At 61.5% G+C, this 27463-nt stretch overlaps 1 protein-coding gene across 3 annotated transcripts; it reads left to right on the plus strand.

Annotated features, from left to right (window-relative positions):
• Nucleotides 1–1640: 1640 nt before the first annotated feature.
• On the plus strand, nucleotides 1641–26210 carry LOC109257683 (DAZ-associated protein 1). 3 transcript variants are annotated; one of them, XM_053898147.1, is made up of 13 exons: nucleotides 1641–1877; nucleotides 9540–9580; nucleotides 10204–10370; nucleotides 10666–10731; nucleotides 12610–12720; nucleotides 13928–13976; nucleotides 17163–17245; nucleotides 19999–20152; nucleotides 21433–21462; nucleotides 21590–21730; nucleotides 23052–23228; nucleotides 24236–24325; nucleotides 25258–25318. In XM_053898147.1, the coding sequence occupies exons 1-12, from the start codon at nucleotides 1849–1851 to the stop codon at nucleotides 24313–24315; spliced, it is 1128 nt and encodes a 375-aa protein (XP_053754122.1). In that variant the 5' UTR covers nucleotides 1641–1848; the 3' UTR covers nucleotides 24316–24325; nucleotides 25258–25318. The 3 variants fall into 3 exon arrangements, with proteins under 3 accessions (XP_053754122.1, XP_053754121.1, XP_019289520.1); XM_053898146.1 differs by lacking the exon at nucleotides 24236–24325 and having other exon boundaries at nucleotides 1644–1877; nucleotides 12613–12720; nucleotides 25258–26210; XM_019433975.2 differs by lacking the exon at nucleotides 24236–24325 and having other exon boundaries at nucleotides 1645–1877; nucleotides 25258–26210.
• The last annotated feature ends 1253 nt before the right edge of the window (nucleotides 26211–27463 follow it).

Raw genomic sequence — 27463 nt, forward strand, 5'->3', positions numbered from 1 at the left:
AAAAATCCAGCTGGCTAGTTCAGTTTAAAAAGATATGAAGCAAACGTAACACTAACATATATTTGTTCCAGTGGCAGATACATGGGTCTTAGTTATTTTGTTCCTGGTTGGTGTCTGTACTTTTAATGTTTTTGTTGTAGTTTTTAATTAGGGTCCAAACCTAATGTGGGGCTTGAACTCTCAAACCTGAGTTCAAGGGTCCCATGTTCTACCAACTGAGCCAGTTGGGCACCCCAGTGTCTGTATTTTTAAAAATATATTATTTTCAAAAGTTTGTGTCTGGCTTCCTTCATTTAACCACTTCCTGTGTATTTCATTCATGCCCTTCATGGTTTATTTATCCAGACACCAGTAGATGGACATGTGGGTTTTTTTTTTTTTTTCCTCCAAGTTTTCTGATTTTAATAGCGGACTGTTAGCTTCCTGGGACATCTCTGTGCACACAGTGGGGCCAACATTGGGGGGATAAATTCCTCAAAGTGGGGTTGTGGAGCTGGCCCCACTGGACGGACAAGGCCACCCTGCCTCTCATGTTTGCTTCCCCGTCACCTGTCCCCAGTGCACTCATGTCCACATGTCTTGGATATGTCCGTCCAGCTCCCCAGGGACCCCACAATGGGCTACCGGTCCCTGCCAAGTGCTACTGATTTCTTTCGACCTGCAAAAAAGCAAAGCAAAGCAAAACAAAAACCGCGCACGAGGATGGTTCCCAGGTGGGGGACACAACGCCTGCCTGATGCTACCTGGGACCACGCACTCATTTCTCTCCTGCTGGCCTCCCTCTCCCATCTGCAAATGGGGACTGAGCTACTCCAAGCGGGTGACTACTGGAATTGACACCGATGCCCACATGCCTCGCAAACTATAAAGTGGGCGAGATGAAGTTGTATTTTAAACGTTTTGTTTTGTACCGTTTGCCTGCGACCTAGTTCCTTCACTCCTTCCATTCACTTAATTTTACGACGACGAGTAAGGGAACTTCTGGCAGGCGGGGAGTAAGCGGAGTCCCGCGGCACAGGTCACCCGAACGACCCGACTGTCCCCAGCGCCCGTGGTCGCGCGCCGGGCGCCCAGCCCCGGGCTGCAGGGCCGTCCTGCGGGGCGCTCACGGGCGTGCCCGGCGTCCACCCGCGGTTCCATCTGCGGACGGGGCCCGGAGGGCCCTCCCACCCACCGTCACCGCGGTCTCGCCGACAGCCGCCGCTGCAGCCGCCATCCCCTCCCGGGAGACGAGTTCCGGGAAGTAGCGGAGGTGCAGGCGTGGGGAGGGGCGCCTCCACCCGGCGTGACCCCGCGCCGGGCGTGGCCTTTGCCCACTGTTGACCCCGCGCGCCACTTCCGACCCGAACTCAAACAAGGAAGCCAAGCCGCGCCTGCGCCCCGCGGTGCCTAGCTCGGAGCGCCTAAGCGCGAACGCGCACGCACGCAGCACGCAGCACGCACGCGGCTCGGCCCGCGAGCCCCCCTCCGCGGGGTGGGGCGACGCCGGCGCAGGGGGGACTCCACTTCCCAGAACACCCTGCGGCGACGCCGAGAGCCGAGGAGGACCGAGGCCGCCGCGCGGTGGTGGCTACCGCACGCAAGGCACGCACGCAGGAACGCACGCACTTAGGCGGGCGCACCCCTGGCCCCGCCCCCGGAGGCCCCGTGCGGGAGCGCGCCCGGGCGTGCGCAGGGCGGCGGCGCGGGCGCGGTGGCGCGCGGTGACCGTTGGCGCTGAGGGGAGGAGGCAGCGCGGCCGCCGCCGTTGCGCAGATCCGGGCCGCGGCTGTGGGGAGGGCGCCGGGGCCGGTGACCTTCCGGAGGCGGGAGCGAGCCAGGGGGCCCGGGACGCCGAGCGCCGCCGCCATGAACAACTCGGGCGCTGACGAGATCGGGTGAGGACGCGCCGGCCTGCGCCGTCGCCGCCCAGACGCCGCCCCGGCCCCCGTCAAGGTCACGCCGCCGGGCCGCGCTGGGGCCCGGTGGCCTGGGGGTCCGCGCACCCGGGACGCGGGGGGGGGGGGGGGGTTGGCGAGCGGGATCCTGGGAGTCCGGCGTCCCGCCGCTTCCTGGCCAGGGCGCCCCTGGGAGGGTCGGGGGGGACCCCGCTGCTTCCTGCCTGAGGTGGACTCGGAACGGGAGCTCCCGGCGGGTGGGGGGGGGGGGGGTGTCAGGACGTCCCCGCCGCCGCCGCCGCCGCGCCCGACTTTCCCGCTGGGGGATCGGACGCGGGAAACTGGGGATCTGGGTCGTCTCGTTCGCCCCCCGCGCCTGGATTTTTTGCTGGGGGACCCGGAACGGGGCTCTGGGAGCGCCCGCAGGGACCCCGCCGCTTCCTGGCTGAGCGGGACCCGCAACGGGAGCTCCGGAGGGGTCTGGGGCGCCTTGTCTTCCGCCTCGCTTGCACTTCCCGGTGGCGGAGCCCGAGCGGAAACGGGAGGGTTCTGGGGCGCCCGGGGCTCCCCCGCCCCCAGCCCGCGCACCAACTTGGCGGGTCGGCGCACGTGGCGGGCCCGGCCCCGGAGTGCCAGTTGTGCCGCCGCGCAGAACTTGTTCCAGCCGGGCCTCGGGGTGGCGGCTCGCCCCGTTTCCGCTCTCGGCCCCTTCCCGAAGTGCTAAGAACGCGGAAGGTTCGCAGACCGAGGGCTCGGGGGCGAAGGTCACGGGGGGGGGGGGCGGTTGGGGCCGGGGCCCTCGGCAGCGTGTCCGTCTCCGAGCGCCCGCGCCCTCTGAGGGGTCTGCAGCTGGAGCCCCTTGCGGCTCGCGCCCCGCGACAGCCGTGCCGGGTGGCGGACAGCAGAGGCCCGCTTCCCGGGGCCTCTGCTCGAGCAGCTACTAGTGGGGAGTTGGTGTCGCAATTACAGCCCGTGTGATGCTCACGCGGCCCGGAGCGGAGCCCGAGATCCCCGAGGGGCTCGGAAATCCATTTGTGCCCTAGTTCGGGGCTCGGACTAGTTTTCTTTGCAGACACTGGCTCCTGCGCGGCCGGCGTGGTTTTTCGGTTACATTTCTGCGGCGGCCCCGGGGCGGGTGCGCGTGTCCCCACGCCCGGAGCTTTGAAGAGGCGCGGGTTGGTGGTCAAGCGCTGGGTTCGGTAAGTCCTTGTGCGGCCTCCAGGTCCAGGTTACCACACGGGCGGACGTGACAGGCATGTTGTGCCCCCCCCCCCCCCCCCCCCCCGAAAACGGCGCACCGCAGCGGCCCAGGAGGGAGACCCTTAGCTCCCCGCTGAGCTTGTCAGGGGCGGCGGGGGGGGCCTGGACACCTGTGTTCTTCGGGTCACATAGGTGGGGGGGGGGGGGTCGCAGCGTGTCTGACTGGAAACCAGGGAACAGGGACACCGTGCTCCAGAGACGGGGCAGAGTCTGACGGAAGAGAGTGTGCACCTGTCACCTCCCCATGGCCGTGGCCTTCCGGAGCGCTGCCCGAAGTGCGGGGTCCCTCACCAGGGCCAGCAGCGGTTAGGAGGGAAGGGAGCCTGGAGACCCCGAGACCCGCCCTCGGGTGCGCTGCCAGGGCCCGAGCCTGGGTCTGCCAAGGCCGTGGAGCTGGCGGTGGGGCCGGGGGCCAGGGGGCCTGGTTCCCTTCCCTCTCCCCTCGAAAACCCACCCCGATCGCCCACCTTTGAAAGTTGTCAAGACAGGGGTCCCCGAAATCTCTTCGTGTTTTGCAAGTAGAAATGTGTCGCCAGGAAGTATCGATCGGTCTCTTTTCCCAGAGTATGCTTGTCTCCACTCCGTCCAGTGGGGTTTCGGGGTCTGCTTTGGTCTCCTTGCCATCACATCCCGGGGCGGGGGGGGGGTGGGTGTCCCTTGGGCCCCCTGACGAGCCCTGATGCTGTTTCCCGTGAGGGGACCGCACCTCGCACCTGCCTGCTTTGGGGCGGTTCCCACGCAGGAGCTCCTGTTGTGCCCAGAGCCAGGTGATGGTGATGGCAGACGTGACCGGGACGTGACAGGTCCGAGTGACGCCCTGTGAGCTGCGTCTTCATCTCCGGTCTCCTCTGCTCTGGTCTTTGGCCAGCCTCGTACTGAGGGAGCTCTTGATAGGTGGGAAGGGCTTGCTCCCCCTTTGCTAGCAGGAGCCCCGTGTGCGGGGCGCCCACCAGCGTACGAATGTACTCGTGAGTTTGAATCTTCGACGAAAGGGAGCCCCACCAGGTGGTGACCGTACCTGAGCTGGCTCAGGTTCCTCTGAAGCGAAGGCTGTGGGGAGAGAGGAGGCTGGTGGGAACCGGGGTCCCGACTGTCCCAATCAGCCAGAGCAGAGGGAGGGCCGGGTGTCGAGGGCAGAGGGGCGATAGGAGCAGCAGCGTCGCGTGTGGCCATGTGGAGCAGATGTGTGACGGGCTGATAGCCTCCCTTCTGAGCCAGGGACCCGGGGACGGACGCTCACCTTGCCCGGGTTGGCACTGAGCCCTCGTTCCCCTGCCGTAACCTCAGGAAGTCGGTTTCGTGGAGGGTCTCTCGCGATTCTGACTCTGGAACCGGTGTGGGCACAAGGCTTCAGGGACCCCGAAGGCGCCTGGGATCTTGTGGGTGCTCGTGAGCGCTCGGCAGGGGCCGGTTCCTGTTAGGACAGAGCCCGCTCGTGTGGTGGAACTGGAGAGAGGTCGGGGGAGGATTTCATGTGGCACGTGTCTTACTAGTAGGACGGGGCCAACTGGACACTCTCAAGGGGAGAGTCCGTGGGGGAGAACTGACTCCAGGGAGAGAAGGCAAAGTGGCGTCCGGGTCACTTAGAGAGGCGGTGCGGGCAGGCAGCGGGAGGCCGAGGCCGCTGGAGCCAGAAGCACAGAAAGTGGGTGACCCCAGCTGCCCCAGCAGCCCAGTGATCCTCTGAGTGCTGGCAGGATGGGGCCAGAGGCCTGGGCCTTGAGGGGCAGGGACTTGTTAGCTACCCGCTTTCACTAGCGCCTGGGAGGTGGGGAGAGTCCTGATGGTCTGGTCAGAGAGGTCATGCTTGGGGAGGGGGGGCCGTTTCTTGCAACGTAGGGGCGGTGAGACCTGAACGGGCGGAGGGTAGAGATGCTCCCGTTGGCATTTTGGAGCTGTTCTGGGACAGGGTTTCTCCCCAGCACTGCTGCCATTTGGGGCATCCTGGGCACCGCGGGGGCGAGCAGCATCCCTGGCCCCCACACACTCAGTCCCAGGAGCACCCCTGCTTGTGATAATCTCAGACGTCCCCAGATATTGCGCAGTGTCACCTGGGGGCAAGATCACTCTAAGTGAGACACCTGTGTGACGTCTGCTCTTTTCAGCCTGGTTCCCAGTGTGTCCCTGCCGCTTGTTCCCCTGGTTTAGCTCTTGTTTCCCGTAGGGGGAACTAGTCTGACGCCTGTAGAGGGGGTCGTGGTGTTGGGAGAGCCTCTCTGGTCGATTTCATCCTGTTTTCAGGTTCGCATCTGGTCGAGCACCTTGACCGGTGGTGCGCCCTCCTCACAAGCAGAAACTCACCCAGAGTACCTCACCAGTGACACCCTTCCTAGAGCACCTGCTGGGAGCTGGGCCCGAACTTTGTCCCCCAGGTCCAGCCCTTTCCTCTGCAGGGCAGACCGAGGTTTAGAAGGGCAGGGGACTTGCCCAGGGACCCCTAAGACGAGCCAGAGCTGGGGGTCCCGTGCTCTCGGTGAGCCAGGAGAGCCCTTGTAGGGAATGGCAGGGATCGGGGCCAGGCCCAAATGCGTACATTTTGTCCCTCAATGAGGTGGTGCTGTCGTCACAGGGTGACTGTCTCCATCACAGTGTCACACACCCGGTCAGAATTGTGAGTAGCGTTTTCAGCAGGAGGTCACTTGTTTGAGGCTCTTGCCGGGTACCAGGGTGTGTGGGGGGGGGAGGAGCTTACAGTGGAAGGCTGCAGGCATCGGGAGCTAATGCCAGGCACTGGGGGTATCCTGGGGTTCTCTCCTGAATGTGTCACTCAACCCCCACAGTGGTCGGAGGGGGGGGTGATCTCACTTTGCTGGCAGGAGGGAAGCCTGAGCTGCCGAGGGCAGGGCCAGCAGAGGCAGGTTCTGGGGTAAGGGCTGAGCCCCAACAGTTGCCTTCCGGGTCTTTTCTTCTGTTGCAGTGGGAGGGCCAGAAGTGGGGTGGCTCCCTGGCGTCTGGGCCGGTGCTGTGTGTTCCTCCTCGGGCTGCTTCCCGCCCTACGGGGAAACAGGACATACTTAGGGACACAGGGTCCCAGTGTGACCACACCAGAGGAGCAGGAAAGTGCGAGCAGGGGCTCTGGGTTGTGTGTCTTTAAGTTGAAAGGGCTGTTGCTAAACAACCAGGATCAGTCCTGGGCCCTCCGCTTCTCGCCCTCCAGAGCTAAGCTAAGCTCTGTCGCACCGCTGCCTTACTGGTGGCTGTCTCACCAGGCACGGTGGCACTTTCTGAAGCCTGCAAGCGTGCTGCCGAGGGGCAGAGCCTGCAGTGGCTGGCCTGGGCCAGGGGAAGCTGCCGAAGATTTACTTTCTGGCAGAAACAGCACGCGGCTGCCCTAAAGTACACAGAGCTGGAGCGGGGCCGTGCTCCAGAGCAGGGTTCAGTCTCAGTGGGTGGGCAAGGGGGAGAGTCCACCAGGGCCTGGTGCCCGGGTTACCCTTGCAGAGCCCCTTCCGAGAGGAGGTCAGCAGGAGGCCCTGGACGGCCTCTCCCTGGCTCTCTGGGTGGTGGTATTGCCCATTCCCCCTCAAGAACCTGACTCTCGGTCACCTGGGAGAGCCAGGAGGTCCCCTTGGCCGTCTGTGGGGTTCGGGGACTGTGGGGGGCCCCTGACTTTCAGCTTCTGCTGAGTAATGACTCTCGTGCGCTTAAGAGCAGGGAAGGGCTGGAGGGGGAACCACACAGTCAGCCATCCGCTTAGTCTGCAGGGTCCCGTGTGTGAGCACCCATCGGCACCTGAGAGCTGCACGCTGCCAGGTGAGCGTGTCTGGGCCGCCCCGGGATGGCTGCTGGGGTGAACGGTCTCACGCTCGGCGTCAGGCGTGCGTGCACATCCGTGTTGACCCGTCAGGGTTTTGCTGCCCGGGCAGCAGTGGAGCCGTGCCTGGCCGGGCCCGGCTGGGCCTGCTAAACGCACTGTGGTCTCTGAGGCTCAGAGGTTGGGGCTTTGTGCTGGGGCTCTGGAGGGGCCCTACGCAGGACCTTCCGGAACCTGTTGGCACCTTCTGTCTGCGGACCAGGGAAAGTATGCCCTCGGAGCAGGAGGAGAGGAAGTAGAAAGCCAGAGAGCAGCTAGCGCTGAAGCCTGGAGCTCTCTTCCCCGAGTGACCAGCTGTGCCTGTCGGGGCAGGTCCCCTAGAGCCTGCAGCCGGGAAATCTGGAGTCCCGTTGTTTCCACAGTGAGGGAAATCTCTCAGAGCTTATGGTTTTACAGACCTTGAGCTTGCAGAACATTGCAAAATGGTCACCAAGGTCCCTAGATGCTCTTTCCCAGCCAGACCCCCCAGGCTTACGTTTTGCCCCATTTGTGCGTCCCCTCCCATACTCCGCGTCCGTCTTTTGTGAAGTCTTGGGGAGTGAGCAGAGCCCTGTGTCCCTCTGTGAACAAGAATATTCTCTGAAATCAGCACGGCACAACAAAACGAGAGCACGGCGTTGATGCCTTTTTACCATCCAGTCCACAGGGCAGTCTAGGTTGTCAGTTGTGTGGGTGATGGTATTTCTGGTCTTTTCTCCTTCGTGTCTGATTTTGAAATTTAAATAAGGGCTGGAACCAAGACTGGTCAGACGAGTTCCTTCCTTCCTTCCTAGGCCTGCCGGTGGTGAAGGATTGGGTTGCTTGGAAGGATACCTGCTTATGACCTTGCCGTTTTGGCCGGAGGCATGCTAGATAGAGGCTGGTGCGTGGCTCGGAAAGTTAGGTTTTGTTGAAGAATGCTCGAGGTCTCTTTTTCCTGCATGAATTTGCGTTTTCACAGCAAACCCTTGTTCGCTACTGTGTGGAAGGGGTGGGCCGGCACGCGGCTCCGAGGCGGCTCCTCCTCCGGGGTGCCAGCCGGCCTGGGGGCCTGCAGCCACTCATCGGCTGGGCGCCGGGCCCTGCGAGGGCGGGCCGTCCTGAGTCCCGGCTTGCTCTGGGCAGCGCCCTGGGCCTCTGGGGAGGCCTCCCTCCCCCGGGAGCGTTTGGAGGTGGGAAGGAGCCTGGCCTGGCTCTGAAGGGTACTAGGAGACACGGGCTTAAGTTAATGAGTCCTAAATGGAGCCTCCCTCAGCTGCTTGATCAGCACGTTCCCTGAAACTTGCCCCTTACGGAGCTGCCTCGGCCAGATGTGCCTGCCCGGTGCCCCCCTCCCTGGACCGTGGCGGCCGGCTTGCGGGCATTTTGAGGCTGGCACTGGGTACCTGTCTGGTGGTGGGAATGGTTTCTCACGCACCGTGCGCGAGTTGCCTGTTCTCAGAGAACAGGCCACGGTAGGAACGAGCCCAGGGCGGGCACGCGGGGGTTTGTCCTAGGGTGGAGGGTGGGGCACCCTGTCTGGCAGCCCTTCTTGGTTGCTCGGGTGTGCATTTGTCTTCAAGTCGCGCTCAGCTGCAGACGCCGGGACCGCGGAGCCCCGCGTCCCAGATGCGGACTGAGCCTTGGCCACTCGCTGGCATCTGAAGACCAATCAGGTGGCATCCAGGTCCCAGCCTGAGGGTGACAGTGGTCATGCCCCCTTTTCCTGGGGGACGCCAGCAGCACAGAGCCGCCACCGCTGCAGTTGAAGCCCCTCCTCTGCCGAACCCGCTCTCTGGGTTCGTGGGGGGCCCGAGTGGTGCCTGAAGGGGCCTGTGGGTCTTGGAGATACGTGTGAGCTCTGTCCCAGTAAGGGCTGGAGTAGCTGTAGCACGCTGGCCTGTCCTGGGACGTGCCCCAGTGCCTCATTTTCCAGGCCTGGCCAGCCCGGGGGCATTGGGAACGGTGGACACCACCCTGTGGCCTGTTGGCGTTCTAGACCCCGCTAGAGGTGTGGTGTGCAGAAGAGGCAGGTAGGTGATAGTGCGATTCCTCTTGAAGGTTCCAGCCTGGGCTGCCTTGGGGCGGGAAGTATGGGCCAGGGTTCCGGTACTGAGTGACCTGTGGGTCCTTGCTCGTGACCATGTGGAAAATACCTGAGGCTTTAACCTAGAGCCCCCACCCCTGCTGCCGCTCTGGTTTGTTGAGTGTGCTTTCAGACCTCGACTTCTAAATCCACAGTATCTGCAAGAGCAGTGGGGAAGCGTGCCCCGTAACGCACCCCGGATCCTCTGCAGTTTGGGGGCTCCTGTTGGTGCATTTGGCAAGGTCTCGTTTTCTCACTGGTTTGGTCAGTGACGGTGTGTGTCTCTGGATGTGTCGTCTTTGCTTACGCGTCGTGACGCTCGCTCCCCGTCGTCTTGGTAGGTCTCGATGTCGTCATTCCTGTCTACAGCTGGCAAGGCCAGGCGGTGGCCACGGTGGGCACACGGCGTTGCCACGATCGCATGGCACACGTCGGCACGTCTCCACCAGCTTCTTGTGGATTACCACCTGAGGAGGGGGCAGGTGGCTGACGTGTTTGAGGCAAGGACTATCTTGACCCTAAACGTTATCTTGTTGAATTGCAGGAAGCTCTTCGTGGGCGGTCTTGACTGGAGCACCACCCAAGGTAGGTGGTGGGGACCGCCTGTGTGCCAGGCACCGTGCCTCCCCTTGGTCGTGAACGCGTGTGAATTTGTGTCTAGCTACTACTTTTGAGGGGGAAGGGTTTCTTTCCTTCTCGGTTCGCTTACTGTCTTGGATTCTGGGGAGGAGGGGCGCTGGACTGGGAGTCGTCCTGGTGTCCTGGCAGAGGTAGGGGAGGGACGTGGAGGGCAGGAGACGAGTGTGGAGGTCTGCAGGCTTGCTGGCGCAGTCGCTGAGTTCAGGCCCCGTGCAGGGCCCTAAGCAGCTTGTGGTAGTCGACGTTCCCGGTGGCCGCCTGGCTCCCCTCACACTTCACTTTTCAGATTGCCTTTGGCCACTGCCGTTGTCAGTCGCACCCTCGCTAATTCACGCAGAGACGTGTGCATCCGTGTCTAGGATCCCCAGTCCTTCCCCAGGGGCCTCCTGCCCTTTCCATCTTCAACCACCCCCGTCCACTGATGTGCCAGTTTAGAAGTTGCTAGTTGCACTTCCCAGGTCAGCCAGAGGGCCAGGAGCACGTGTGCGTGTGTGCTTACACACCTGCTGTGATACTGTGCTTAACGCTCTGGTGTGTGTGTCTGTGTTTTTGTCCCAATCTCCGAGCAGAGACTCTACGCAGCTACTTTTCCCAATATGGAGAAGTTGTAGACTGTGTGATCATGAAAGATAAAACCACCAACCAGTCTCGAGGCTTTGGGTTTGTCAAATTTAAAGACCCAAACTGTGTGGGGACGGTGCTGGCCAGCAGACCACACACACTGGACGGCCGAAACGTAAGTGTCCTTCCTCAGAGTCTACCACCCGCACCCCCCCCCGCGCCCCCCCCCCGGCCCTGCTGCGCGTGGCCCCTTCAGCTGCGTCTGCCGCTGGGCTTGAGAGGTGCTCACGCCAAGGGGTGTTTTAGCGGGGTTGACTTAAGGGGTTGCAGCTCCGGGCTGAGGCTGTATGACGGAGTAGGTCGTGGACTTGGGGTGAATTGACGGGGGGCACGTGCTTGCTGGCCGTGCCGGCCCGTTTCTGGAGGAAATAGCTTCGTGCTCACGATGGGCTCGTTTGAAACTTCTGCAGATCGACCCAAAGCCATGCACACCTCGGGGGATGCAGCCGGAGAGGACACGGCCGAAGGAAGGATGGGTAAGGGGCCGGGCTGGGTGAGGTGGCCTCTCGGTGTGTCGTGTGCGTTCGTGGCCACAGTCGGAAGGAAATACACACCTCTGACCTGGTGTCTTTGCTCCTTACGATCGAGAGCAACAGAGGCCCAGTTCGGTATCTGAGCAGCCGAGGGTTGCTCGGGCCCATCCAATGGCGCACGTTGTTCATCTCATAGCCGAGAGAAGTGCTCTTCCTGGTCTGTCTGAACGGGAGGAAAAAGACTGCTCGCACCCGTTTGTGATCCGGAACGGTCCGTTTTCTCCTCACTGGTGGTGGCTCCGCGCCTGCCCCAGGGGGGGACCCCGTGTCAGAGCGCCCTCTGCACCTGCCCCCCACCCCCTCTGCTTGCTGGCCGGGCCTGCCCAGGTGCTGCGGCTCAGGGGCAAGGGGCCGTTTGCCCGCATCCAAGAGCCTGCTCGCCGGTTGTTCGAACAACTGAGTCAGGATCCACCACTGTGGCGGCTCCTCGGGGATTCTCTGAGCGGCGTGTGGCCCTTGGTGCTCGGCCAACTGGAGCAGACCCGTCCTCCGTCCACTGTCCCCCGTACCTCCCCTTCCACCACCCAGCAGGTCTCAGAAGACTGTCATCCAGGAAGCCTTTGTCCAAACTAGCAGAGAGGCCTGGCCAGAGCCGGGCCGGAGGCAGAGGGCACATATCTGAGCAGCGTGTCTGGGCCAGGGCCCGAGAACCTGAATTTCTAGCAGAGTCCAACTGCTGCTTGTAGACAAGGGCTTCAGACCCTTGAAACAGTTTTTATTTTTCCAATTCCCTATCGGGAAACTCTCTAGGAACTTTACAGAAAGATCGGAAGAGTAGTACGTCAGATATATCTGTTCGCTTCGTCAGTTGTTAAGATTTTCCTGAAGTTGCCCGTGTTTCTGTCTCATCTCTGTGTCTCCCGCTCCTAAGTTCTGGAGCGTGCAGCTCCTGTAAGCACGTCCTCCCGCAGAACACCCACCCCCACGGCTGAAGCGGCAGCCGTGGTGCCCAGGGCCACCTGTGTCCAGACGGTGCGCTCGTGGCTCTGGGCTTCTTCCACAGGTGGCTGTCATACCTCTTCTCTTCAGACTGGAACCGAGGCCGCCACGTTCACGTTCCGTTTGGTTACTCGTGCTCTTTACTAAGACGGAACGGTCATGGAGGGTCACCGCATCTTGGTGGCATTTGACCCCTGTGTGGACCTGTGAGACCTCGCCCACCCCCAGAGTTCAGTCGTGTTGTCCAGAGCGGCTAGGACGACGCAGTCTGGGGGCCCCGTGGCCAGGGAGGATGAGGGGCGTGTGAGGAATGCGGTGGGGAGGCAGCCCCCTAGGAGTGGGGGCTGAGGTCTGGTCCCCCACCTGGAGTCCAGCGCTTCCCTCCCAGGCGTGAGGCCGTCTGCAGAGAGGGAGGGATCGCTGCGGTCAGTTGAGGCAGGTGGCTTCTCAGTTACTGCAACTTCCCACGGTCCTCTTCGGTCGCCCACTAAAAACCCGGAAAGCTGTTAGTTTTCATCATCGCGGCCACCTTGCCCTCCTGAGGCCTTACTTTTCAGATTGTGGAGCCTTACGCTTTACAGCCGTTGTCGTTCGGAATAATCACGCACGGGACCCACCGCACGCTCCGTGCACACGCGTTGGAAATGCAGTGGTGCCCGTGCTGCCGGGTCCCTGTCACCTTGGGACTCCCTGGGAAAATGGGAAAAGTTACAGTGGCTTGCCAGTTGTGATTCTCTTTGGATTTAGTGGGGTTTGGGACTGTTTGGGTCTGGCTTTTCGCTGGTTCCTGAAACCAACGCCGAGTGTAGCCCACGTACGCACTGTAGAGAGGGTTGTGAGGGTTCCCTGCACGGACTAACCATTTTCTCCCTCTTGAAACAGCAGAAAGGACCCAGGAGCGATAACAGTAAATCAAATAAGATATTTGTCGGTGGGATCCCTCACAATTGCGGTGAGACAGAGCTCAGGGAATACTTCAAGAAATTCGGAGTGGTGAGTTGTTCTGGGCCGGAGCACGGCGGGGCGGGGCGGGAGTGGTGGAGCCGAGTGTCCGCACAGGTTAGGCCTGGCCGCTGTCTCCTCGGGGCCTGTGTCTTCCGCAGAGCGGGCCCGAGCCCAGGAGAGGGATGTGCGGCTTTTCCAGGCACGGTCGCTCGCCGGGCCGACCTCCCGAAAGGCCCTTCCGGTCAGCTGGAGGTGCCACAGTGCAGAGTGCTAGGATAGTGTCGGGGAGAAGCAGGGGTCGGTCTGGCGATGGGAGCCGGACTTCCGTGTCTCGTCGCGGGAGGAATGTTCCAGCCCAGGTCCTCAGAGCAGCCGTGCAGACCCTGCCATCTGGGAGGGCGCCGGCTCGGGCCCTGTGCTGCCCTGCTCCGGCAGCTCGCGCGTCCTGTGGGCCGCCGGGCACTCGTCCCCTGGCCGGGTGTCGTGAGAGATTCTTGAACCTGTCACCTGCTCGGTTTTTCCTCAGTGACAGCAGACCTTCTCCCCAGGCCGGTTCTGTTCCTGGAAGAGGCTGAAATCCATTAGAGTCTTCCTGGGGGGTTAGCATCACTTGTGCTCGGTTCTAGTAGGGCAGGCAGAAGAGGAGACGGGCAGCATGCAGGCTCGTGGGGGGAGGAGGAGGGGCGTCCCAGTCACCCGAAGCCAAGGCCTGGGGTCACCCCGGACCCCGACGGGCCGCACACCCTGTTGGTGGGCAGTCCCCTTGCCCTCCCTACTGCCTGTTTGTCGGGGGGCACCTGAGTGTGCCAAGGGCCCGGGCCCCGAACGAAGGGCGCCAGAGCATGTGGCGTTGTGCGCTCAGAGAGAGAAGAGATGCCGTCCTGGGGGGGGGGGACGTCTGTCAGGGAGGGCTGAGCTGAGCTGACCGGGACACGGGCCCTTCCATCCTGGCGCCTGAGCCTTTGGGCTTGTCTGTGAAGGGAAAGGCGCGCTGTGGTCCTCACCCCCCCCCCCCCCCCCCAGCTGGAGTGCGGGGCCGGGTCCCTGGTGGCCCGGTGGCTCCGCGTGAGCACTTGGGGCAGAGGTGGCCTGTGCTTCCCTGTCTCGGGTCCCCTGAGTCTCGGGGCCTCTGGACTTCCCCGGGGAGTGTCCGCACGCAGCCCCGAGCTGCCATTGCCTCGGGAGTTGTGTGGTAGCCACGTGTGCTCGTGGCCGCCCGTGGCACCCGGATTCTCGAACACCGTCTCTCCTGCAGGTCACGGAAGTGGTCATGATCTACGACGCAGAGAAACAGAGGCCTCGAGGTAAAAGAGATGGAGTTTGTCCTTGACCTTCCCCTTCAGATGGCAAACTATCTCACACTTAGGTGGTGGTGGTAGCGAGCATTGCCTCAGAGGAGGATGATTTGGAGACATGATTAAAACATAGGCCCTTCCTGTGCAGCCCCAGCCTGTCTGCTTCCCAAGGTCAGACGTCCTAGGGTTTTTTTGGCTCGTTCTTTTGAAGTTTTCACAACTTGACATGAATTTTAACACGGTTTCTGTTTTTAAATGTGTACAGAAAGATCGGTGCTTTTTTTCAAACGGTGCGCTCGTCACTCAGGGCCGCGTCCTGCTCGGAGTCCCCCGCCACCCCCGCCCCGCCCCGCCCCGGCAGGCCTCATTCCATGGCGTCAGGCTAGGTCTGCCCCAGCTCGGCTTGAACGTGACTTGACTTTACTCATCCCATGCTTTTTTTTTTTGTTTTTCTCGTTTCCTGTTCCCCTAAGACTGGGGCAGCGGGAGGAGGGTGAGGAGCTGCCTCAGTGCATCCCCATGAGGTTCCTGGGGCTGGGACAGCGGGCACCCAATTTCTGTGCCCCCCCTTTTCCTTTTTTTTCTTTCTTTTTTTTTTTTCCCCCTTTTTTCTTCTTTTTTTCTTTTTTTTTTTTTTGTGGCTGCTGCTGTCTGCCCGCCCGTATGATTTGGTTCACCCACCGCTTTTGGACCGGCTGTGTGAGCTGCCCTGCCAGTCTGGGCGCCGTGCAGCCCGCGCCCCAGCCCCGTCGGAGGCCCCCCTAGCGCACTGAGCCGGCGCCGCCACAGCATGCGCCCGCCATGCTGGAGAATAGTTTGCCATTTGAACTTCCTTCCTTCTCTTCCTCCATGATAAGTGACGTATCCTCACTTCATGTCGATTAAGCTGTTAAGTCTTAGCTTAATTTTAACGTAGACATACATGCTTAGTGACGTACTTAAGTGTCTCATAGTAAAGTACAGTAACGTTAAGTAAGTTGTTTTTCCTTTTCTCTCTGTGAATTGTTTGTGATTAACGATATCTCTTTAGATTTCTCTTCTCCAGGTGCTAAATTATATCACACAGGTACAGGCCAGTCCCGCAGTCAGAGGAGGGAACGGGCTTTGCTCCAGTGGGGTGTAAACGAAGTTTCAGTGTGTTTCTGTCCGCTTCCTCAGTGGTGATGTCGCCTCTTGACAGACAGATGCGTCCCTAGACGCCCCGCCCCGGGCTCCTTACCCAAGACTCACCGCCTCTTGCGCTATAACGGACCACGCCAGCCCTGTGGTTGCAGACACTCCTGCACTTTGGGAAAATGTTGATTTTTAAACCTGCTGTTCATCACCCGTGTTGTGTTCCACTATTTGCCTCGGGTCTTGTGAAACTTCAGGACGTGGAATCCTGAGGGCCGCTCTTAGATTCCTACCCCTGGTCGGTCCCCTGAGGCCTGGCCCTGGGCCCAGGGCGCACGCTGAGCTGCCGTGGGCTGGGGGTGCAGGCAGGAGGAGGAGGTGGGGAGAGCGCTTCGGGCTTGGCCTTGGGACCCACGTTCCCGTGGAGGCTCACGCTGCCCTCCTCCGCATCAGGCTCTGAGTCCCTGCGAGCACCCAGACCAGCACAGGGCAGCACAGGGCGGGAGCGACCGCAGGAGCCCCCAGTGGGCTGGGCGGGGGCGCCCCAGAGAGCCCATCCCGCTTTCTCCTCTTCCTAGGTCTTTTCCGAGGCTCTGCCTCCTTCCTCCCTCTCTGCTCATTTAAGACACTATCCCTGTCCACGTCCGGGGGATTCTGCATGTGTCTCACCGGGGACAGCGAGGCTCTGACCTTGCCCCCCCCCGCCCCCCCCCCGCCCCGGCCGCTGCCTCTGCTCGCCTCACACCTTCCTCTCCGGCGTCTCCCCGCTCCAGCTTCCAGCTCCCCCCGTTTGTCTTTCGTCCTCGTTCCGCTGCCGCGATTCCGCTCCTTCTCGCACGCCGTGTGCAGATTCTCGTGTGAGTGTGTGCATAGTCACGCTCGGGCACACGCGTGTGCAGACACAGAAGCCTCCCGAATCCTGGGTGTCCCTCTCTTCCGGCCTCATCCAAGTTTCTGAGCTGTCTTCCCCCCCCTCCCCTCCCCCCATCCCCTCCAGCAAGGTTTTGTCTCCAGCCCCACCTGGTCCAGCTCCAGCCACTGCTGCCTCAGAGCTCAGAGTCCCGCCTCCATCAGCCTGAGGGGCCCTGGGATTGGCCGCTCCTCCCCAACTCCCCCTCCCCGCCCACTCGGACTCCTCAGCCCAGGCCTGGGCGGCGGGCGGCACTTGCCCCGCCCCGGCCCGACCCCGGCTCTTCCCATGGGCCCCGGCCCCGCCCGGTCCGGGCTGCCAGCCCTTCCCCTCAGCTGCCTTTTGTTCTCCGGGGTCTTCTGGCGGCTCTGTGCCGCATGCACGCGTCCTTTTGTGCTCAGAGCAGACGGGCCCCGGGGAGACAGTGCAGTCGACCGAGGACCAGACGTGCCACGTTAGCCGGGCGGTCACACTCACCCAGACCAACCAAACTTCGTTTATACTGCCACTTCTTGTGTTTGGGAAATGCTAAATTTCTTTCCCGTGAAAATTCTCTTTGATGACACGGTGCCTCTTGCTCTTGCTGCTGACAGCAGAGTTTGACCTGCTGGAACCCGTTGTGGCCTGTATCTTTGTGTATTTTACTTAAGTAGATACGTACAGATAGACACCTGTATCCATACGTATGTTACTCCGAGAGGACTCCTTGGGCTTACCCAACGGCGTTGGATAAGCTTAGCGAGGCACTAACTGTGTAGAGACCGTACTTCTGTTTAACGCGCTAGAACGATATATGGCTGCTGTCAGCACTAGTTGCAAAGCAAATTGCAAGCCGAGGGGGAGAATCCCGGGTTTCAGAAAAGCACACGCGCACCCACGGCACACGCACCCCCCGGCGGAGGCGGAGCTCTCGGCCCGCTCCCCTGCCCCGGCGGAGCCCGGTGCCCGCCGTCTTCCCGCTCGGGCTGCCGCGCTCCGCGACGGCCCCCACCCCCCCCCCCCGTGGCTCCCCCTGTGTTTCCACACGGAGCCCCGCCTGCGTCACCGCAGCCACACACACTCGGCTTCCTGAAACCCTGGGGCGACCCCTCGGCCCGGCCCTGATACTGTTCATCACCCTGTTTTGTGTCACAACGCCCTGCTACCTTGATTCACTCTTCGTCGTTGGCTAGGTTTTGGATTTATTACTTTCGAGGACGAACAATCAGTGGACCAGGCTGTCAACATGCATTTTCACGACATCATGGGCAAAAAAGTGTGTAGTTGTAGTTTTATTTTACCTTAAGACCAAACCAAGTCTTAGGCAACTTAGGGATTTCACTGGAAACACAGATTCCTTAACGGTAAAGGGGGCTGGGTCAGTCAATGGGGAGGGGCGGGGGGTGGGGGGTCTGCCAAAGCTGGGGGCCCATCCTGCCCGAGGGACTCAGTCGGGGGGGGGGGGGCTCGTGGGCTGGCCTCCAGTGAAATCGCAGGTTGTCTCAGGCTTGGTTTCAGTGACCACTCCTTCAGATGTCTGTCCCGCATTCCGATTGTCTCAGCCGCCCCGTAACGTGGGGGGCGGCGAACCCTTGAAAACCGATTCCGTGTGAAACCGAAAGAGACGTAAACATCCTGAAGGATTGGTTTTTTTTAATTGGGTCACTTACTGTGAAACTCCGGCCCCAAGCACATGCTCTCGGTAGTACTTACCTCCGTGCAGTCAAGTGACCTCTGGTTGTCCCGTCTTCATACTGTGTTGCTGCCGCGGACGCGGGCGGCTCGGAGCTGTGGTGGGGGGGGCTCACTCAGATAAATCGCTGGTAGAAGTTCTGCAGCATGGGGTCCCTTAGTGTTAGCAGAGGCTTTGCAGGACTCCCGTCTCGGGCCTTTCAGAACCTGCTCTGTGCGGCCCGGCGGGCCACGTGGGTGCCACGAAGCCGGCACTTCCTCGTTCCCTCCGCCACCAAGCCCGGGCCCGGTGACGGCACCGTGGCTGTTTTTGTCAGTTAAGATAGCGTGCGGGGAATGAGGCACCACGGGGTCCTGCCCCTCCTGCCCCCCCCCCCCCCGCCCCAGCCCCGCAGCCCGCTCCCCGGAAGTCGATAAGCACGGCCGCGTGCGCAGCTGTGTGCATCCAAAGGAGGCTAGTGCGGGTGTTGTCGCAGGCTTAATTCCGTCTGAACCCGAGCGAGCACACGCAAGTCTCGCTCCGACGTCCATTGAAGCTTTTAGTTCAGAATTTGCATGCAGATCTCAAGGACGCATGCCAGATACGAGCACACGTGCAAAGGAGTCCGCGTTCGATACTTTAAGGTACCGTGACGTTTAAAACTTGGACGGAGCCTGGGCCCGCTCTAGGGGCAGAAAGGCCGATAAGCGCACGGATCCGCTCCCGTCTCCAGGCGGCCGTCCCCGCCCCGGTTTTGTAGGACCCATCGGTGTCTGAGTCTGGTCTGCACGGAGCACAGAGCGGAGACTGAGGTGGCTTCTCGGTGTGGGGCTCAACTTGTACAGTAAGGTGCACACGGGCGGGAGCCCCCAGCCTCGCCCTGTCCCCACGGCCTGACCTTCACTGGCGGGCTGGCTCCTTGGCGGGGGGGTCCCTCCAGAAAGGCCTGGGGTCCCCCTCCAGTTAGAAGCAATAGGGTGAATGACTGCACCCACGTTCCCACAGGAGGGCAGCAGACGTTTTTAAACAAAAATTACGAGGGCTGCTTCGCTTTGTCAGCAGGAACCAAATTCCCCTAAGGAGGGTGCGTGAAGACTCATTAGTTGGAGTTCTTCGAGAGGGTCCCTTGGTCCCGCTGTCACGTCGCCCTGAGCTACCGGGGATTTTGTTCCTCTCCGTGGAGTGTCCTTGGGGCCCCAGGAAGGTGGCGTCTTTGTGCCTCTGTCCCACTCCCTGTGTGTTAGACAGGAAGGGGTCTTAGGGCGCCACTGATGGAACTCTGAATACGTACGCTTATTAGCTCATCAGACGATGAGACTCCAAGGAGGACTCCGAGTGGATTTATTGTCTCTTCTCATTAAAACTTGTCATAAAAAAAAAAATTTCAAGGTTCTCAACTGCCGAGGCAACCCTATAATTGGGGGACAGAGGCTGCGGAAGGGAGGGAGCTGTGTGGTGGCCACAGCGCCTAGTGCAGGTAGGACACTAAGGTAGGGCACCTCTGGGTCCCCGTCCGTCCCCCCCCCCCCCCCCACTGCTGTGGCTCCTGACAACACCCGACAGAGGAAGGGTCCCGGGCTGCTGACCTAACACAGTATGAAGATTGCTTACTGATTCAAATGTCCATTTTATTGCATGTTCGTTTACTTTTTTTGTTAGATGTAATGTAAGATTCTCTTTATCACATCCATTCCCTCTGACATTATTTTGAGTTAATTGAGATTCTTTAAGCGTTAGCCTGGGGAAGGTAAGTCCTTATCTTCCATTAGACATTTTAAATAAAAAACCTAAGGAAACCAACTGTGTTTCTCAGGGTATGAGCTCCCGGCACAGGGCAGGGCGGGTGGGCTCCGGAGAGGCCTCGTGCGTGTGGGCCCGGCTGCTCCCCGACGTGCTCCGTAGCGGCGGGCTCCTGCCACGCCGGGGCCCTTGGGAGGCCCGGGGAGAGGGCTGTGACTGTTTCGGGCGGTCCTGACCTCTGTGGCCCTGGGATGAGGAGGCCACCGAAGGAGAAAGCTGTCATTTTACCTCCACTGAAAGACCCCTTGTTACCCAGAACTCTTCAGGGTTCTTGGCCTTCATTCGGTGCCCCGCAGCGGGTGGGGCTTAACACGTCTTACGTTGTATCTGTTGTACCTGAGAAACATGTTTTAAGCAAAAAAAAAAAAAGAAAAAAAAGAAAAGAAAAAAAAATTAATTTTAAAAAAAAAGAATACTGGCCTAAGGTTTATAGTTAAGTTTTAGTTTTAAGTCGTAATAAGATGCTAAGTGTAGTCATAAGTTATCAAGGGTGTGTCTGAAGGGAAGGGGGTCCGGGACCCTCGGCATCTCCCTAAACCACAGCTCCATTTGTCTAGGTGGAAGTTAAACGGGCCGAGCCACGCGACAGCAAGAGCCAAGCGCCGGGACAGCCAGGTGCCAGCCAGTGGGGCAGCCGGGTCGTGCCCAGTGCTGCTAATGGCTGGGCAGGCCAGCCCCCACCCACGTGGCAGCAAGGATACGGCCCACAAGGTGAGGCTCCGGCACCCAGAACCGGCCGGGCCCCCGGGTGGCCGCCTCAGGGATTTCTGCTCGGGGGGGCCGGGGTCCCAAGCCCGCGGGGTGGTGGGTCCACGAAGGCACAGGTGGTACTCCCTGCTCGTCCGGCCCCAGGGTCTCCTGCCCAGCAGGTTGGCGTGCGGGCTCCATGCTGGTCCCCCCATAGCACGCGCGCCCCTAGAGGGGCACCTTCTGGTCGGCACGCAGACGGGAAAGGGGCCAGGTTCCAGGTCGTCACCTGGTCCGTGTGGAGGACGGTGGTGTGTCTGGGCCGTAGCCGAGTCCCCGTCTGTGGTTTGGGCAGATGAGTTTCGACCGTAGTTGGCAGAGGGCAGTGAGCATCTTTACTCCAAGTACCGTGCTCTGGAGGAGGGCCTCCCAGGCCTGAGGGAGCAGTTCGATGCCTCGTGCTGGCACCTTTGCTGTCCCCGGGGTCTGTGGCAGTGCCTTGGGGGTAGGGGGATGGGCAGAAGGACCTGGTGGATTTGAGAGTCCGTCACTGTCACCACCACTCCCTCCAGTGGGCCTGGCCTGGCCCTCTCAGGGGCCCAGATAAGATGAGATGCTCTTAGGGAGACTGGGGCTTTTGCCCCACAGTCCTGTTTCCTTCACCCTCTTGGTCTGCTCCTGCCCCTTGGGCTGTCAGATCCTCGTGATGGGTCAGCAGAGTGGTTAAGGACAGGTTGGCAGAAGGATTGGGGTGCCCAGGGGCTCCAGGACAAGATCTGGTGGCCTCTACCCCCTTTAGTGTCCAAGGAGGGGCAGAAGGAGGTCAGGTGGGCCTGTCTGCATCCAGAGGCACCTGGCGCCCCCTCTTTGGGCTCACGGAGTCGTCTTTTAAAAAATTCTTTATTGCAAAAGAACACACAGCCCTAGAAAACCAGTTATCCCGCGTGCCCAGTAGCTCGGCTGGTGGCCGGGCCGGGGCCACCTGACCCAACAGGCTTCTCTTGGGAGCCCCTCCCCCACCCCGGCCCCCATCCCATAGAAGCAGGACGCGAGCGGCGGCTCTTTGCGCATACCCAGGTGCTGGAGAAGCTCTGGGGGCCACGCCTGTGCTCCTGGTCTACCACGGGCTCCTCTGACGCCTTCCTCGGGGCTGGGACATCCCGCCCTGGTGCCCACAGTGCAACAGGACGCCAGGCCCCTCGGGTGCGTTTTCCAGAAGGGCTTCTCACCGGCACAGCCAGTGCTGTCGGGGGAGCGGGGCTCAGCTGACGGGCACCAACCACCCTCTCTGTTTTCCTGTTTAGGAATGTGGGTACCAGCCGGACAGGCAATCGGTAAGTCCTCATCGTGGGCAACTGAGAAGGAACAGGGTCTGAAATGGGGCGGCCCCGCGGCGGGCCAGGGCGTCCCGGAGCCTCGTGTGCCACGCCCTCGCCCTCACCTCTGTGTCCTGTGTTACAGGTGGCTATGGACCGCCCCCTGCGGGAAGAGGAGCCCCCCCACCGCCGCCACCGTTCACCTCTTACATTGTGTCCACCCCTCCCGGAGGCTTCCCCCCTCCTCAGGGCTTCCCACAGGGCTACGGTGCCCCTCCACAGTTCAGTAAGTCCTGTGGGCCCCAGGAGGGGGGCTGGGGTGCCGCACGTCCACACCCCTCTGCTCGGAGGGTCGTGTGGATGACACCTGTGTCGTCCAAGATGAGTGTGCCACGTCACTGGGGCGGGCCCTGCGAGTGGTCGCAGCACGGGGCCTTTGGACCTGGCCTTGTAACTTGTAACAAAGCAGCGAAGGGCTAGAGGGCTTACGAACTGGAGTCTCAGTCCTCCTCTGTTCTGCCTTGTGCCCGGGTGGCTGGCGGCTGGCAGGCCTGCAAGGTTCAGTGCTCGTCCCTGGTAGGAAGGGGTGCGGCCAGGGTGCCTGGGTGGCTCAGTCGGTTGAGCATGTGACTCTCATCCCCTCTGCCCCTCTCCCCTGTTCGTGCGTGCGTGCTGTCTCCCCGCTTCTTTTTCTCTCGGGGGGGAAAGCGTTTAAAGGAAAAAAGAAAAGTGTGTGGCCACTCCTGGTGACTGGGTCTTCAGCAGGAAAGAGACCCTCACCTGATCGAGTGTGGCTGGCCGCTGCTCTTGCCCTGCGGCCCACACAGACTGTCCCCCGGTCTTCCCGTTAAGACCTTGGGCGCCCACGCGTGTTCTGCTTTTGGGATGCACCACAGGCTTGGGTCAGTCACATTTTTCGGGCTCCACAGCTGCCCGTGGCCTGGACCACGTCAGATTTTCTTTTTCTTTTTAATGTTCATTTATCTTTGAGAGAGAGAGACAGTGCAAGCAGGGGAGGGGCAGAGAGAAGGGGAGACACAGAATCCGAGGCAGGCTCTAGACTCTGAGCTGTCAGCACAGAGCCCGATGTGGGGCTTGAATTCACGAACCGTGAGATCATAATCTGAGCCTAAGTCGGACGCTTAACTGACCGAGCCACCTAGGTGCCCCAGATTTTTATTTCTAACAAGAACACAGGTGGATAGAAACCGGTTTTCTGGAGCCCCCCAGGACAGAGTGTGGACAGGCGTGACCCCCGCCCTCGTGAAAGGCTCACTGTGATTCTTTTTGTCTTCTCAGAGCACAGATTGTGCTTTGTTAGGCAACTGGTTTTGGTTTTTTCAAGAGTATTTCAGTGCAGTTACTCCCTGTGGAGTTCCCGTCTGACACTCGCTGTCAGAGGTGCGGTGACAGGCTGCCCCAGGCCCACCCGGGCACCCCAGCCTTCCAGACCATCGCTGGTCCGCATGCCGCCTTCTCCCAGCCGGGGCACATCCCCAGGACCTGGCCACTTGGTGCGTCTCGGCGGGAAGTGGCGCGGGCAGCTCCCGTAGGCTGGGCCGCGGTCGTGCACTGTGTGTGTGTCTTCCTCTCCTGTTTGCCCGCAGGCTTTGGCTACGGGCCCCCGCCTCCACCGCCGGATCAGTTTGCCCCCCCTGGGGTCCCTCCTCCACCTGCTACTCCAGGGGCAGCACCTCTGGCCTTCCCACCGCCTCCATCTCAGGCCGCCCCCGACATGAGCAAGCCCCCGACGGCCCAGCCAGACTTCCCCTACAGCCAGTACGGTGAGTGGCTGTAACTCTCGCCCGCCCGTGCTGGAGACCTGTGTTCGAGGCCTGGGGCCGGGGATCTGGCCCCGCCCCCTCCCGCCTTCCTCCCTGCCAGCGCCTGTGACGGAGGCCCGCTCTGCTGGGGCTTGTCAGGGAGGGTCCGGCAAAATGAAAAGGAGGATTTTGGTTTCCTGGGGTTTTGCTAGGGAGCTGTCTGAGAAACGCATCGCGTGAGCGGCAGGCGTCCCAGGGCCTGTGGGTTGGGGAGCCTGCGGCCGTGACCGGGCCCCCAGGAGGATGGTGCGCGAGGGCTCGGTGGGGCGCCCCCAGCAGGCACCGTTCCTTGGTGGTCTCATTTTCCAAGTGCAGAGTGCAGGGAGGGCACCTGTTGGCCACGTGGGCTCGTGGCTCTGGTCTGTGGCGGGCGCTGGCGTGGGCGTCACCATGCTTCACCGGAGGGGCTGGTCGTGGACTAGGTGCCTCTGAGCCTGGGGTCTGCTAGGTGGTGGCCCGTGGCCTGCGTGGGAGGGGCTCGTGAGGACGGGGTTGGGCCCCGTGTCCTGGGTAGAGCAGGCCTCCATCCCGGGGCCTCCTACCACCTCTGCGGGGCCATGCAGGCGGGCTGCCTGTCTTCTGGGGCTTCGGGGGCTCCTGGGGCTCCTGTGGGAGCCATGGCTTCGGCCCACGTCTCCTCGCCTGGGGCTCTGCTACTCCCACGTGGTTGTTCACACTGCGTTTCGCCCAAGACTTCAGTGTCTATGCGTGAGGCTGTTCTTGCCCTCGATTGCCGTTCTCGGCCGGCCGCTCCCAGTAGCCTGGCATCGCAGCAGCTTGGCCCCTTGGCGCCGTGCCACGCCACGGTCCCTGAGTGCGTGGGTTGTCACCCCCCCCACCCCAGCAGAACACGTGTCCGGCGCACGAGCAGCCCCGGGCGGGGGGTGTGCTGACCGCCAGCGTGGCCCCGCCCCGCCCCTCTGCCGAGGCTGCCCTGGGGTAGTCACCCTGGTCTCGTCTCTTGCCAGGCCTGGCTACCTATTCTCAAGACCCGTCAGGCTTCGGGCCCATACTTTGTTTACACTCTTATGGTCAGGCTGAGCAGTGATGTGGCCTAGGTAGGTGGCACCTTCTCATCCACGGTCCCCACTCTGCCTGTACCGGGCAGCGGGCACGGCCTCCTCTGCCGTCCTGGGCGGGGGTGGACCTGGCGGTGCCCTCTGGGACGGGGCCCTTGCCGGGGCGAGGATCTCAACTGGCCACAGCCCCGTGGGCCCTAGAGCTCTGCCTCTGCGGGCAGCAGGCGTCGGCGCCCCATGTGCACCCTCTACTGGGGATCCGGGGGCCTTGGGGCACGCCTTCATCCCAGGTGTGCAGGCTGGTGCCGGTCCCCTTTCCAGAGTGCCTCCCACGCATTCTGAGGTCAGCTGCAGGCTCTAGGCCCTGTTCGGAGGAGGGCCCTGGCCCGCCCGGGGCAGGCTCTGTAGGCACGGTGCCCAGAGTCACTTACGCCTGGCGTTGGGTTGGGCACACAGTCTTTCCTCACACCCGTCGGTCTTAGGGAAGATCCCAGGTGGGGTCAGCTCTGCAGAGAGGACTGTCTCGGGTCTGGGGGTCACCCTGGAGGGAGGGGCCTGGGCTAGGCTTGCATTTCTTAATTGCTGGGAATTGTGCCTGAGCTCCCTGCCTGCACCCCTCCCCGCCCCCCCCCCCCCCCCCCACCCGGGTGCATCACACTGAAGATTAAACTTTTTAGAAACCCTCAGTCTACCGAGCCGGGCCGGGTCCTCTTGACATTTCCCAGCTCAAAGGTCTCCAGTGGCCAGGGCCCAACCCCAGGTCCTCGGGACTGGGTGGGGAGGCGAGGCCGAGGTCGGATGGCACAGGCTGTGGGGTCCTCCGGGTCTCCGAGCTGCTTTTCCTTCTGCACAGAGACCGTGGTCAGGGCCCTGCGGGGGGTCGGGGTGGGCTCCGCGGGCACGGACCGCTCCCTGGCCGTTAGGGCGAACGCTGCCATCCCGCCGCAGCTCACCGGGCTCCTTCCCTGCAGGTTACGGACAGGACTTGGCCGGCTTCGGACAGGGCTTCTCAGATCCCAGCCAGCAGCCCCCCTCGTATGGGGGCCCCTCAGTGCCGGGCTCGGGGGGCCCCCCCGCCGGCGGAAGTGGCTTTGGACGAGGGCAGAACCACAACGTGCAAGGATTCCACCCGTACCGACGCTAGCTGGCCGGCGCCGTGTGGACGTCAGGGCGGCCGAGACCCAGGATTTAAAACTTGTGAACTCGTGACAATCACAAACTTGGCAGAAAAATAGCGGCTCACCGTTGGGGGGAGGGGGGCGAGAGGCTTTTGGAGGCGGCTGTGGGTGTCTGGACTGAAGTTTTTAAACATATTTCTTTCTCTAACCCATCAGCACAATAAAAAAAAGTCACTGGTTCAACAACAGGGTTTAAAAAAAATGTCTTCAGCTTTAATTCAAAACTTCAGGTTTCTTTTTCTTCCTTTTTTTTGAAATTATTTTCCTGAGCCTTTTGTTTTACCGTATATTGTAAACTTTTATGTTAAAGAAAAAATATACATTTACAAATTGTGAGATTTTTAAGAGAAATTTTCTACGATGTATACTGGCTTATTTTTTAATTTAAAGCAGGGTTTCCGTCGGCACTGGTGGCAGTGAGGGGCGTTTCAGTGCCTCACTCCTGGCTTTGAGGGTCGGGGCTTGTTGGTCCAGAAACTCTGGGAGCTTACAGAAAAAGTCTACTGAGCGTGTTTTGTTTTTTGTTTATTCCTTGCTTTTGTCGACTGACCTGCCTGGCAGCGCCCGCAGGTGCGCCGTGGGGGGCCGCGCCCGCCCAGCCTCTGCCGGCGCCGCCCCGCGTCCGCCCCGGCAGCAAGGACAAGGAGGCCTTGTCAGCCGCTCTCCCCGCGCACGTGGTTTCAGGGCGTCCCCACCGACCAGTTTGACCCTGGTTTGAATAAAGAGAAGTGCGTTTGGATTAGAAACCCACGTTGTGTGCTTTTATTCCCTCCTTGCTGTCGGCTGTGCGTCCCTTCTGTGTCCGGGAGGAGCCTGTCCCTGCGGGAGACCTGTGCCGGCCCTCCCCACCTCCCAGGGCTCAGGAGCCAGGCCCCACCTGCTCGAGTGGGGAGCCGGGGACCCGGTGCGAGCTGCCGGCCCAGGCTCCCGGGGCTCAGCGGCCACCCGCCGAATGCCAAGGGAAAGGTGCTCGGACGGATCCGGGTGGGTGGGGGCCGCCCCGTGGCCGGGGCGGGAGGCAGCACGATGGCCCCGGCTCCTAGAGCTGAAGGACCAACGGTGGAGGTGAGGGAGGAGGGAAGCCTGAGCCAGGAGGTGGGGAGGGCTGAGCTCTGGCCAGCGTCCCACGGCGGCCACCAGGTGTCTGCCAGGCCCTTCCAGCCCTGGATATTTGGACCTTCCTGTCCCTTTTCTTGACTGCTCCTTCCCCAGTGAGAAGGGGCTGACGCTCAGCGAAGGCCCTATTTGCAGCCCCAACGGGAGGGGGAGTCCGTTCGCCTGCACACAGGGCTTCCTGCTCTGGGCCCCACTTCCTGTGGGAGTGGGGAGGGGCTCCTGGGTCTGGAGGAGGCTGGCCCTGGGGATCCGCTATGAACCAAATGGGTCAGTCCTCCCCTGTTCTGATGTGGGGGGTGTCTTAAGGGCCCCTGTGACAGATCACCACCCACCTAGGGCTTAAAGCCGCTCACAAATTGTCTTTGACAGTTCTGGGCCCCAGGATCCCCGTCTCCCACCTTTCCCGGCTTCCAGAGGCCCCCTCTTCCATTCTCACGGCCAGCAGTGTGGGGTCCGCCCGTGTCTGTCCCCTTCTCATGAGGACCTCGTGTGGACGCTGGGTACCCAGGGTCACCCCCGCCTCAGGCCTTGCTAAGGTCCCCTCTGTTGCGTGAGGTGACAGATCCCTGGTCCCAGAACCAGGTCTGGGGTCTTTGGAGGCCGTTATTCTCGCATTCTAAAGACCACAATGAACATTTTAAAACGTAAAAAGAACGGATTGATCCAAAATGCACGGGGTGCCACCACAGTGTGTGGGGCTGGAGAGCCCTCGTCCCCGCCCACAGCCCGCTCGCGATCTGCGGCAGGGAGGGTGGCTCAGCTCAAAGGCGAAGAGAAGCCCTCAAAATGCCCCTGCGGGGCTGCACCTGCCCGCCCCCCGCCAGAGTCTTCTCCCTGCCCTCAGGAGGTGCCCCCACGGCCGGTTTACAGACGAGCAGGACTG

Source organism: Panthera pardus, unplaced genomic scaffold, assembly GCF_024362965.1.
Source record: "Panthera pardus isolate Hobbes unplaced genomic scaffold, ASM2436296v1 HiC_scaffold_8, whole genome shotgun sequence".
In the NCBI taxonomy this organism is placed as follows: domain Eukaryota; kingdom Metazoa; phylum Chordata; class Mammalia; order Carnivora; family Felidae; genus Panthera; species Panthera pardus.